This window comes from Carcharodon carcharias, chromosome 28, assembly GCF_017639515.1.
Source record: "Carcharodon carcharias isolate sCarCar2 chromosome 28, sCarCar2.pri, whole genome shotgun sequence".
Classification (NCBI taxonomy): domain Eukaryota; kingdom Metazoa; phylum Chordata; class Chondrichthyes; order Lamniformes; family Lamnidae; genus Carcharodon; species Carcharodon carcharias.
In genome coordinates, this window is record NC_054494.1 from 38,201,845 (window position 1) to 38,214,406 (window position 12,562).

A 12,562-nucleotide genomic window follows, 5' to 3' on the forward strand; every position below is an offset into this window, starting at 1 on the left:
TTTTAAAGGTGCTATACAAATGTAAGCAGTGGTTGTTTGTTTCTTGTGGTACCATCACCAGAGTGATTAAGACTGTTACAACTAAACTTGAGCAGTTGGTTCCTAATGCGTTGATCAATCTGAGGCAGCTATTGTTTTAAGCTTGGGGGGCTTGATGGGAGAGTTGCAAGTGAATTACCCTGGCAACCTCCCAGAGTACCCTTTGCTTGAGAAATATGTAAACTTTAGCTGGCATGTAGCCAAATCTAGTCACAAATTACTACACTGACAGGCTTGAGTTACAACTGGTGTGCTTGGCTAGCTCAACAAACCCAATGGGCAATTGGCACAGCTCTAGTCTAACAATCACCCAGTGGTAAAAGCAGAAAAACTCAGTCCAGCTGCCCATCGAATGACTGAATGTCCTCTTGGCAGCGACATAAGACCATTAGAAATGGGAGTGGGAGAGGGCTTCTTGTGCCTGCTCCACCATCGAATAAGGTCATTGCTGATCCTCTACCTCGACTCCACTTTCTCACCCTATCCCCATATCCCTTCATTCCCTTAGTGCTCGGGGATCTATTGATCTTGGTCATGAATATACTCAATGAGTGAGCTTCCACAGCTCGCTGGGTAGAGAACTCCAAAGGTTCACAACCCACTAAGTGACAAAATTTCTCTTCATTTCCTGAGCCCGTAATGGCCATCCCTTTATCTTGAGACTGTGGCCCCCTAGTTATGCAAATCTTCAGCCAAGGGAAACAGCATCTACCCTGCCAATGTCTTTAAGAATTGTTTATGTTTCAGTGAGATCGCCTCTCGATTTTCTAGACTCCAGAGAATGTAGTCTAATGAATTGATAGAAGCTCATTACCACCTTTTACAGTTAGCCATTAAAAGGACAGTGACTGGGCTTTCCCTGTCCTGCGGTGTTAGGACCCACCGTGGGGGATGCAGCAACGCAGCCAAGGCTCCACTTTTGGCGGGACCGGACAATCCTGGCGGCTGCAGGGCGGAAAATCCCACCCAGTGTGGCCAGGATGCTCCCCTAACTGTGACTTTCCTCGTGAATTTTGGCAAGTGAGTTTACCTGGGGTGCTCATGGAAGAACTTCAGAAGGACCTCCCTCAATAGACAAGGCAGCATGTCTCCTGAGCAGGGGTGTTTTTCTATGTCGCTATCCTACTTATTAGGGAAAAGAGACGAAAGAACGATTTGTATTTCTCTAGCACTTTTCATGACCACAGGACTTTACAGCCATTAAAGCACTTCTTGAAGTGTAGTCACTGTTTATGAAACATGAGAGTTAATTTGTGCTTTGCAAGGCCCCCAAAGGCAGCAATGAGATGCTGACCAGATGATCTCTCTTTTGATGTTGATTGAGGGATAAATATTGGCCAGGGTGCTCTTCTTTGAAATAGTGCCATGGGATCTTTTATATCTACCCGAGGAGGCAGATGGAGCCTTGGTTTAATGTCTCGTCTGAAAGGCAGCACCTCTAACAGTGCTGCGCTCCTTCAGTAGCGCACTGGAGTGTCAGCCTTCAGTTTTGTTCTCAAGCCCTGGAGTGGGAGGTGGATCTGTCTCCTCATGACTCACAGGCAATGAGTTCTAACCACTGAGGCATGGCTGACACACATCTCACTGGGTGGTAACCGTAGAGACTGCTTACTAAACGAGGCAAAAAAACCAGCCTCCTTGAACCTGTTGAGCGTTGACCAGTTTATACTAGTCCCACACAGGCAGAGCCTGCAGATTCTGATGAAGATTGAAGTATGTTATGAGTCTCCTAGGAGCCTCTGTTTGCATGACTGTATTAGGCCCAAATCATTCCTACTGTTTAATGGACATCTTTGGCATCCATAAGTCTCATTAGATCACAGGTTTGGAAATGGCTCCATACATGCAAAGTCCAAAATTCAGGCCAAATTGATTACTTTGACATTGATGTTTAAATTGCGAATCATTGTTTTTGTTTATGCGACAAATGGCATTTATATAGCGCCTTTAACATTGTAAAGACATCCCACAATGCTGCACAGGAGTTTTTATCCAATAAAATTTGGCTCTGATCACGCTTTGGGGCAGCTGATCAAAAGCTTGGTCAAAGCAGTAGATTTTAAAGAGGGAAGAGAGACTTACAGTGGGATTTTCCACACCCACCCACTGCTGCTGGGATCTACCGGTCCCACCACAAGTCGATGGGCGCCGAGGTGGTGAGGTACCCGCGGCGGGGCTGAAAATCCGGTGGGGGGGGGCCACGCAGAGGGAAGCTAATTATTCAATCACTTAAAAGCAGAAAATGCTTCAAAAGCACAGCAGCATCTGTGGAAAAAGAAGCAGTGTCAAGGCTTCAGATTGATGAGCTTTCACTGGAGCCTGCCTTCTAATTCCTATAGCTGTTCGGATAAAACCGGGAATTGTTCCATCAAAAGACAAATTGGTGTTTATTTAGCACGTTATTGTGTCTCTGCACTTCAAAAGAATTCACTGCACTTGAAGCAAAAACCTGTTTTAATTCATGCGAATGCAACAGCCACTTAGTGTACACAACAAGGTTTCTGGGGGTGACCTGTCCATCTGATTTTTGAATAATGGCTGAATAATGAATATTGGTTTGCTCATCAGGAGAACGGCCTGTTCTTGTGTTGTAATATTCACCAGTGTTACATACATGTGGAGTTAGGAAATTTCTGTGAATCACTAGTCCTCTTGGCAAGTTTTTCATCATCGATTCGGGGGAGGGAGGGTCATTTTCCCTGGAAACTCCCTTTACTGGATCAGCAGCCCGGGTAAGGCTAGCCTGACCTACTGTCCCTGCTGCTGTCCTTGCGTGTGTTAGGGCTTTAATGAAATTAAGTCAATTCTGACACAAATAAAAACAGAAAATGCTAGAAAAACCCACCATGTTTGGCAGCATCTGTGGAGAGAGAAACAGTTAAAGTTTCGAGTCCCTCTCCTCCGGAAGAGGCTTCCAAAGAAGAGTCGTATTGAACTCGAAACGTTCACTCTGATTCCCTCCCCACAGATGCTGCCAGACCTGCTGCATTTTCCCAGCACTTTTTGTTTTTATTTCCGTCTTCCAGCGTCTGCAGTATTTTGCTTTTACTTTAGATCCTGATGCAGTTAATTTGGGAAGATAAGCATTGACACCACTGAGCAGGAAGTCAACACTCGCCCAGATGTCCCTCTGGTGTTATGGATGTTGACAGATGGCACAAGCACAGTTTGCAGTCAAAGATCCCTACCCCCAGGGTAAAATCCCCAACCTCTCCTTTTTAGCTCAATGGCCAAAATTAAGGTTGCAGGATCTATGCAATATCCGAGCTGGTACAATACCAATACTTTCTCAATGTTTGTGGTTGCTTTCAGGAATTTTGCTGGGCCTTATTCAATCTCGTGCTTTCTTTTTCTCATGGCATCCTGTGCTGATAGTTCTTGCAAGCTTTTCGCTGAGTGCCTCCTAGATTTCTCCCCTTGTGCTGAATCCTGATAAATGTGGGCTAGTTTGTATCCCCATTGCTTGTCCTACTAGTCCAGCCTCCCCATTTAACAACACCTGTCATTTGTCAGCCCGATTACGCATTTCTGTATCTTGAGTGTTGCTGAAAAAAGAGACATGTCAAAGCTTTTCGCCTTACACTCATCAGGACACTTTGCAAGATGACCAAGTGTAAGATGAAAAGTTTTGACATGTCTCTCTTTTCAACAATACTCAAGTTCTATGCCACCAAACAACTATTTCTGTATCTGCTCCATTGTTTTATTCATTGCCGCACAAGCCAATAACGGGATAGCATTTCCAATATGTAGATGTTTGCAAAACCCCAAGTTATTCTGTTTCTTGCACTGAACAACTAGACAACCTTCACACTTATAAACTTCTAATATCATCCATAAGGCAAGGTAAATCAATAACTAAGCGGCTTGATAGCTGAATAGGTGGCTGGGTGCATCCTATACTCAGAAGAAACCCAAGGGGCAGATTAAGGGATATTCCACCTGTTCCATGGTTGCTTTCTGGGCACCTGTCCAATTCTAATTGATGGTGTATGTCAGGTCATCACACTCAGCAATCCCCATGCATTTCTTATGGAGTTGCTGTCTGGATTTAACTGCAAAACATGATGACTCCTGTTGACAGATTGGCCCTGACAGCTGGTGTCTTGGTTCTTAAGCAATGGTGTCACCCTCCTGAATTCCTTTTCATCCATTCCCATGGATTTTGCAGGCGTTGTTGTTCCATGAGGGTTAGTGGCAAGTTTCATTGTAGCTTTAAGTTGACATGAACTGATGCTAGGCCTGAGGTTTTATTTGCCATGGCAACACGATATCACATGACTATTCCACGTCATGACTTTTTCATGTACGTGCTCAGGTGCTGGAGAAACTGTGCTCTGTTAATCTAATCTGTATCCCAAATGTCCAGCAACGTTCGGTAGTCAAGAATGAAAAAATCCCTCCTGCCAATCCATATTCTTCGGGTGGTTATGCACAGCTGCATGTTACTATTTGCCTGCTTGGAATTTGTGGGAGGAAATTATTAATGCATTGGGTTTTGAGGTTTGGTTGCTCCTGCGTTGGGAGGAATCTGCCCCAGTTTGGTGGTCCTGTAGGGTGGGCTCATTATCCTTGTTGAAGTTTGGGTTTACTGCTGCTGCTCAGCTGCTTTCTTGCCTGGACTGTGGCTTGGGATGTTACGCAGGTCATTCCACAGCTTAGAAAGTGCATCTGATCGGAGAAATGCCTTTTTCCCCAACCAATTTAAACTTCAAAGATGGTGATGGAAATTTTTAGAATACGTTCCTTTTGAATGGGCAACTTTCTGAGACACAGGCACTGAACGCACAGAGTGTAATATAGAGAAGGTGTTCCCGCTTGTGGGGAAGCCCAAAACTGGGGGCCGTAAATCTAAGATCATCACTAATAAATCCATTAAGGAATTCAGTGGCACCTGCTTTACCCACAGCGCGGTGAGATTGTGGAGCCTTCTACCACATGGGGTAGTTGGGCGAACAGCCTGGATATATTTAAGGGGAAACTAGATTAAGTACATGAGGGAGAAAGAAATAGAAGGTTATGCTGGTAGCATTAGATAAAGCAGGTTGGGATGTGACTCATGGAGTCTAAACACTGTAAACACTGGTCTGGACCCCGTTTTGCCAAATGGTCTGTTTCTGTACTGCAAATTCTGTGTTATTTATTTCCGATCAATTCTTTACTTTTCCAATTTCTCAGTTGTTGTGATTTAACGATATGTCTCTCATCTCATCCTCAGATTATACTCATGTCTGGCTAATGGCAGTGCTGATGAATTCCAAAGAGGGGAGCAACTGTTCAGAGTACGGGCAGTCAAGGATCCACTGCAGATAGGTAAGCTGTTGATTTAAAACAAAAACCCCAATCTCTTGTACAGTTCTCTTGTGAAAGGTCTTATCTTGTAATGGGCCACCCCTGCTTAACAAACATTTAAAGATTTTGGAAGGTAGCTAACTATGATGAGTTAGTAAGACCACACTAGACTGCAACTCAGAGGAGACAAGCAAGTTGCAAGGTCTGGAGAATCCTACTCATTGAGGAAAGATTGGATGGAGTTTTCTTTAGGGCTGAGAGGAGTTTAACTGAGTCGTATAAAATTTTTAGGAGTCTAGATGGAGTGGATAGGAAGGACCAGAGATTTTAATAACCAGTGGGCATAAATTTAAAGAAATTGCTAACTGGGAAATGGGATAACTTCTTTTGGCTGACACAGACAAAATGGGCTGAATGGCCTCCTTCAGTGAGTAGATTTCCATGATTCTAGAGTAAGAGCAACTTCTTATTTATCAGTTGTCTTGCATGGCTTTTTAACTTGAGTTTTCCCTTAACTTTTGGTTGTCAGTGTTCGATTGGGAGTTCAGTGGGTGTCAGGGAGAAGGAGGGGCTGACTGCTCAGCAGCATTTATTCTGCATGCACGGACTATTGTAACCATGACTGGCACATGGCCATTTAATGGCATTTTTATCTATCTGGCCATTGGTGAGTGGTAGCTGTTATCGTGGCAGCCAGCTCTGGACTTGCCACGACACGTCCACTGGTTCTACACCAAGTGTGGAATGCAGAGTAACAATCTATTGGTGAATTCTATCCAACCAAAATTTGCACATATTTTCTTTCTCTGTACAGATTGGAAGCTTGAACACAAAGCTTCCGCTTTGACTATAATACAGTGAAATTTTGCCTAGTGAGCTCTATAAACTATTGCACTGTATGTTTGAAACTTTCGGAGCCTTGATTCATATCTATTAAGCAACAAGTAGAGAGTGCTGGTACATGTCAGCTAACAGTTTCCATAGGTTTTGAAAGCGGTTCCCAGGCCCGATATGTATCTCTTTGCAATTTTCTCCATTGCTGCATTTTTCACAATGGATTCAGCGACCGGAATATACTTTAGCTGAAGGTTTTCTCTCTTAGACAGTCTTTGGGACAACTTTGCCAAACTGTACCCAGAAAACAGGATTACTGGGGTCTGGTGATCGAAGTACAAGACACGGCAACATTTTAAAATTGGTTAAATAAAGAGACGAGGATGAGGAGATATTGGAGCTGGGTAGACACATGGCATGAGCACTATTCTTGTGTGAAGGATGTGTAATGAAGATTAAAGCTGTATTCTAAGAGCACTTGATTCTGTAATTCCAATGAGTGAACAATTCTATTCCTGGAATATCTAACCCAAAGTGAAATTCATATCTTTAATCTTTTATTTTATTTTGTTAATACATAATTTTTTGAGGAGTCAGTCAGTCACTTGCAGAAATCTATAACTACATTTGTCTGCTTCCAAGCTAAGCTACTAAGAAATCCAAACAAGTGGAGTTTATGTATTTGATACAGAAACACAATTCCCATCAGTGTTTTGCTCACTTGCCTTGGCTGAGAGAGCTCAAGCACTTGCTGGCTAGAGTCAAAGCTGAGACCCCACAGTTATGCTGGGTCATTGCCAGTCTTTAACCAATGAGCGATGAGTGCACTGTCATCTCTGAGTCGGGAGGTACTGGGTTCAAGCCCCAACGCAGGAATGGTGAGGGAGTGCTGCACTCTATGGGAACTGTTAGCTGACATATACCAGCACTCCACTTGTTGCTTAACAGATATGAATCAAGGCTTCAAAAGTTTCAAACATACAATGCAATAGTTTATAGAGCTCACTAGGTAAAATTTCACTGTATTATAGTCAGAGGTGCCATCTTTTCAATGAGACATTAAACTGAAGCCCTTTCAGGTGGAGCTAAAACAACCCGTGGCACGTTATTTGAATAAGATCAGTGGACTGGCCCAGCCAACATTAATCTTCCTAATAACAACAAAACTGGTCACTTAGCCCCTTGTGTTTGTGGGCCCTTGCTTGGTGCAGATTGGCCACTGTATTTGTCCAACAACTGTGACAACACTTCAAAAATGGTTAATTGGGTTTGAAGTACTTTGGAAGCCCATGAAAATGCCAATAATGCTGTAAACATGTGATCCTTTCTCTCTCTCTCTCCATCCTTTCTTGTGTTTTTCCTTTTCTTAACAGGCAGGGCTAGAGAGAGTGAAGTTAGACTTCCAGCTTCCAGTGACTGTTATACTAGGCTACGCTAGTGCATAAAGGGCTTGAAGTATAGGATTCATTTCAACAGAAGTGCTATTTGCTGGAGGAAATGTTTAGAAAAGGAATTTCCGTTGGGCCATTGTGTAATTGCTTCTGGTCAGACACACACAAAGGGGATAGTTTAAACTACTTTACATTTGCAAAGCACTAGCAAAGTTGCATAAACTGGGATGTACTAGTTTATTGCAGACTATTTCTCACTAAGAATTGATGACACAGTGCTCAGAGCTGAAGTGACACAGTAACTGTGGTGCTGGGTTTGGAACCTTCCATTGTTTTTGTGTGGCTGGTTTCCATTCCGTGCTGTGTGTGTCAGATCATTTTCAATCTGTAAAGGTTTGACTGAGGCCTGCCTGCAGTTCTTCCGACATTTGCCATGAAGCCTCACTGTGCACCCATCTGCACCCAGGCCACTCCTCTCTCTGTGCCTCTGACAGCCATTACAATTTCCTGTTGTTCAGTTGGCTTGATAGGTACAGGGCTGGCTTGCTTTCCTCAAGGTGGGGCAGTTCCCTATCATGGTCCACCTGAAATCCTACGAGATGGGCTACTTTTGATTCGCTTTTTGATTTTTTTTTAGCCCTGTCCTCTACCTCACTCTACCTTCATCCCTCTGAGTAATACGTCTGCTTGCATTCTGTTAACTGGTCGAAAGATAACCTTGTTTTGCTGACCAGTCTTGTGGTGAGCTTGAAACCAAATCCTGCCTATTTTGCCAGTAATCTGCCTCTGCAAACAATTTGTCTTGTGCTACTGTTCATGAAGTTGGCCATTTTATATGGAGCTTTATTTTTAGCATATGAATTGGTCCCTGCTTTAAAAGCTCCCCCTCCGGAGTCTCTTGTGCATTCCTCAAAACCTACGGCTTCCAGCAAAGTGATGCTCAATTTCTGATGGAGGTTGTAGAGAAGAGTTGCTGAATTTCCATCTAGTGCTGCGCAGTGCTCCACATTACGGAGCTAAAGTAGTCTTGGCTCATTGTTTGTGATTTCTCAGACTACATCCAAAACTTCAAGGAGTCCCAACAAGCCTTCAGGAACTGAATAAGTGACAGGGGCTGAAGATTAGGAATGTTCTCTTGGTTTGTATCCTCTGTGGTGCAAGCAGATCTGAGTGCACCTATTGCAGTTTCTGGTTAATAATGTGACTGAAAGTGGCCAACTAGAGTTCAAGCATGGGAACTAAGTTACTTACCTTTTTTAAGCGATAGATGCATTGGTATGTCGTACAGCATTGGTGATCAGCCTTTAGTGAAGGTGACATATATTGAGGCAATCTTTCTTTAAAAAAAAAACTAACCATTATAAATCAACCTAATTCCAAAGTTTGGTGTAAATGAATTGTGTCTCCCCTCTGCTTCATGTGTCATAAGCAGGATGGTTCCATTGGCACTGACTACCCTCTAGTACCTTGGCGCTTAAGTCACCATATGTGTGACCAGCTGATAAGAGTCGGCAAACTGCCTGACTGTGGAGCTTTCAAAGCTGAGCCCAGTCCTGGCCTGAACTGTGCATATTGTGACCATTGATTTGGCTGGAGTATAGCAATAGGAGAAACCTGGAAAAAAATTACCTACATGGTTTGTAGAGCAGTATAATAAATGGGTGAACATTGGAAAAAGCATTTGTGAAAGGAGGGGTCTGTCAAAGTTTTGAGATTTCCCACTATTGGATACAAGTTTTGAATGTGTGGTTTGTGGTGACTTTTTGGCCCAACTCTAGCATTGTCTGCTTGGCATGGTTGCTTGTAGAACGAGAAGAAATAATGCAGCGCAATAAAGATTTGTTTGGATAAAACATTTGCTAATCATGTTAGTGCCTGAAGAATGTTTGGCCTTGTATAGCTACTTTATTGTGGTGGTTTATTTAACAAAAGAATTTCTCAATGGGGTGAGACTAAGAATAAGTTAAAGTGCTGGATGCTTGACTGGATTTGAAACTTTTCCCTATGTTTGGATTTCTTCTTTTTAAATATGTTCACCATGACCATGTTTTGTACAGATATTAAACTTGTGTATGTCATCTTGTGATCAGGTGAGAAGGAGTGAAATGACTCCTGTCTATTCAACCTCCTTGATTGGTCACAACAAAGGTATAATAAACTTGGAGAGTGCAGGACTGGTTTCTTGTAAGAAACAGGAAACGTTATTAACAGACTTCAGAGGAGAGGACATACTTGTTCCCAGACCAAGGCTAAAAAAATCTGCCCCAAAGATTCCCCGTGCTTAGGGCTGATTGGTCTATACAGCCACATGATCCCCATAACTAAGAAATTATTTACCAAACAGTCATTACAAAAGGTTTAAGTTTTTGTTTCACGAGGAGATGCCTCTTCCAAATCCAAATGCATTTAACTATTTACACAATGAGCAATAAGGAGCCAATCAGACAAGGTTTTCTTGAGCCAGAGAAAGAGCAAATGTATTAACCGCGAAGCCCAAGGGAAAAATAATAAAAAGGCAGTGACACTCACAAAGGTATCTGAAATAAGGGAAGTTAGAGACCAATGGAAAAAAAGTTCAAAGAATATGTGGTTAAGTACTCCCTTTGTCCTTTAGTTCATGACATCTTTGTCAATCTCTCCTTTGTCCCCACCTATCGCTTAACTTCTATCCAGCTTCACCTGCTCCACCCCTTAAACAGTATAAATTTCATCACATTTCTACTTCTCTTCAGCTCTGAAGAAGAGGCATACGGACTCGAAACGTTAACTCTGTTTCTCTCTGCACAGATGCTGTCAGACCTGCTGAGTTTTTCCAGCATTTTCTGTTTTTGTTTCAGATTTCCAGTATCCGCAGCATTTTGCTTTTATATTCCATTAAGTACCCTTTGCTTGTTCTTGAAGTGTAAATCTTTAAACGCTTTAGATTAGCTGGATGCAGTCAGATGTAGAAGATGTTGAAATGTTACAAGATCTCAATGTGCTGGTAGATTTCTGGTAGTAGTTCTGAACCGGGTAATATAATTATTCCAAAAGAGAGAGAGAGAGGGAAAGGGCAGCAGCCCCTAGCCTGTTTCCTGTGTTGAAAGGCACATTGCAATCTCTCTGCATTGGCTGTCAGCCTGACCTGTTTTACTTCACCCATTGTGTATTTCCAAGGGTCTGTCTGTGGCAGCCATTGCTTCAATATCCAGCACTTTGTATTTTAATGTCTCTTCCTCAGCCAGTAATGAGTTTTGATGGGTCTCTGAATTATAGGAATTGCCTCTCTCTCTTCACACACCCCTGAAGGTGATTTGTCTCTTTTTCACCTTCGCCTTGGAACGTGGACTTGCATTTTTAAGCAGTTTGCTCTCTCCCACTTCAACTTGCAAAATTCCCAATCAGTTGAAAGTTGAAAAGTCAGATAGTCAAAAATAAAAGGGCATTGCCTTATGACAGTCTGTAAAACTTGCATTTATATATCACCGTATCAGACCCCATGGTCATCATAAGTGCTTTAAAATCAATGCGTTCCTTTTGTAGTGCAGTCGATGTAATTACTTGGTAAATACAGCAGCCCGTTTGTGTAAAAGAAGATTGCAAGAAACAATGGATAGGTTCAAATTGAATTGTTTGCTCTTGGTGGTATTGGCAGAGGGGTGAATGTTGGCCAGGGCACTGGGTGCTACTCTCTGATTAAACAGTCCTGTGAGAGCTCCTATGTTCAGCTCGGCAGGCAGACGCAGTGCCTTGGTTTAATTGTCATTCACTCCCTCAGAGCTGCACTGGGTATCAGACTAGATTATGTTCTGAGGTTTCCTTTGGCAGCAACTTCCAAACCTGTGACCTCTACCACCTGGAAGAAGAAATGCAGCAGCTGCATGGGAACACAACCAGCTGCAAAGGTCTTACCTTGAAAGCACACCCAATCCTGACTCGGAAATATGTCGGCCGTTCCTTCACTGTCGCTGGGTCAAAATCCTGGAACTCCTTCTCTAACAGCACTGTGGATGTACCTACACCACACGGACTGCAGCGGTTTAGGAAGGTGGCTGAGCAACATCTTCCCGAGGGCAATTAGGGAAGGGCAATCAATGCTGGCCCAGCCAGCGACACCCACATCCTGTGAAAGAATATTAATTTAAAAAATCCACAGCGGCGTTTGGAATTCTTTAGATTTTTTTCCCTTTTAAGTAACAGAATATTAATGGTTCTTTTGATGTTGAATCCTATTTGTGGGAGAGGAAGATACATTGTACTTACAGCCCAGAAACAGGCCATTCAGCCTGACAGGTCTATGCTGGTGTTCATGCCTGTCACGTGCACCCTCCCCCTCCACCTTACTTCATCTCACCCTAACAATAAATCCTTTTGTTTCCCCCCTTTCTTCTTCATATAATTTATTTCAATGCATCAAAAGTAAGGAGTACTGTAAATATACCAATTACATTTTTGTGATACTCAGTACTAAAACTGTGCCAGCACCCTGGTACACAACATCGACTGGAGCTGTGGAATCTCCTGAGCTTGTCCTGCAGTTATCTCTTATGACCTGCCCATTTTTGTTTGCACATGATTCTGTTCTGGGATGGGCAACTGTTTATTTTTCTTTGGTCTTTTGCACTCCCAAGTCTTTGAGCCATCCCCTACAGCAATAATGGGCTCTATTGTTAGTGTGGAGACCCAGAATCTAATTGCGTCAGCCCTGCTCTTGGCTTACACTTTACATTGGTAGCTGCATTCCGATGGAAACTAATACCTTTACTGCTTATGCAGTGTTGTCGATGTCCGCAGGTTTGCAGATTATCCCATTTGAATGCACTGCTGGCTGCACTCCGGTGGTGTGGAAACTATTGTTACTCAATTTAATAGTTTTAGACTTGCTATAGATCCAGCAGGGCCCATCGTGAGTACCTCACTCTGCTCCAGGCACTGCATCTTGGGTAAAATATATTGGCTTTGGAGGGAGGGGTGCAACGTAGAATCATCAGAACGACACCGGGGCTAAAAGAGTTAAATTACAAGGA

The 12,562-nt window shown here is 43.0% G+C and overlaps 1 protein-coding gene across 4 annotated transcripts in view; it reads left to right on the forward strand.

Annotated features, from left to right (window-relative positions):
* zswim8 (zinc finger, SWIM-type containing 8) overlaps positions 1-12,562 on the forward strand; it is a 194,740-nt gene that overhangs the window by 73,365 nt on the left and 108,813 nt on the right. For all 4 annotated transcript variants that reach the window (XM_041176604.1, XM_041176603.1, XM_041176602.1 and 1 more), the window contains one exon: positions 5,258-5,352. In XM_041176604.1, coding sequence (XP_041032538.1) covers positions 5,258-5,352 — 95 coding nt within the window. The remainder of the gene's footprint in view (positions 1-5,257; positions 5,353-12,562) is intronic.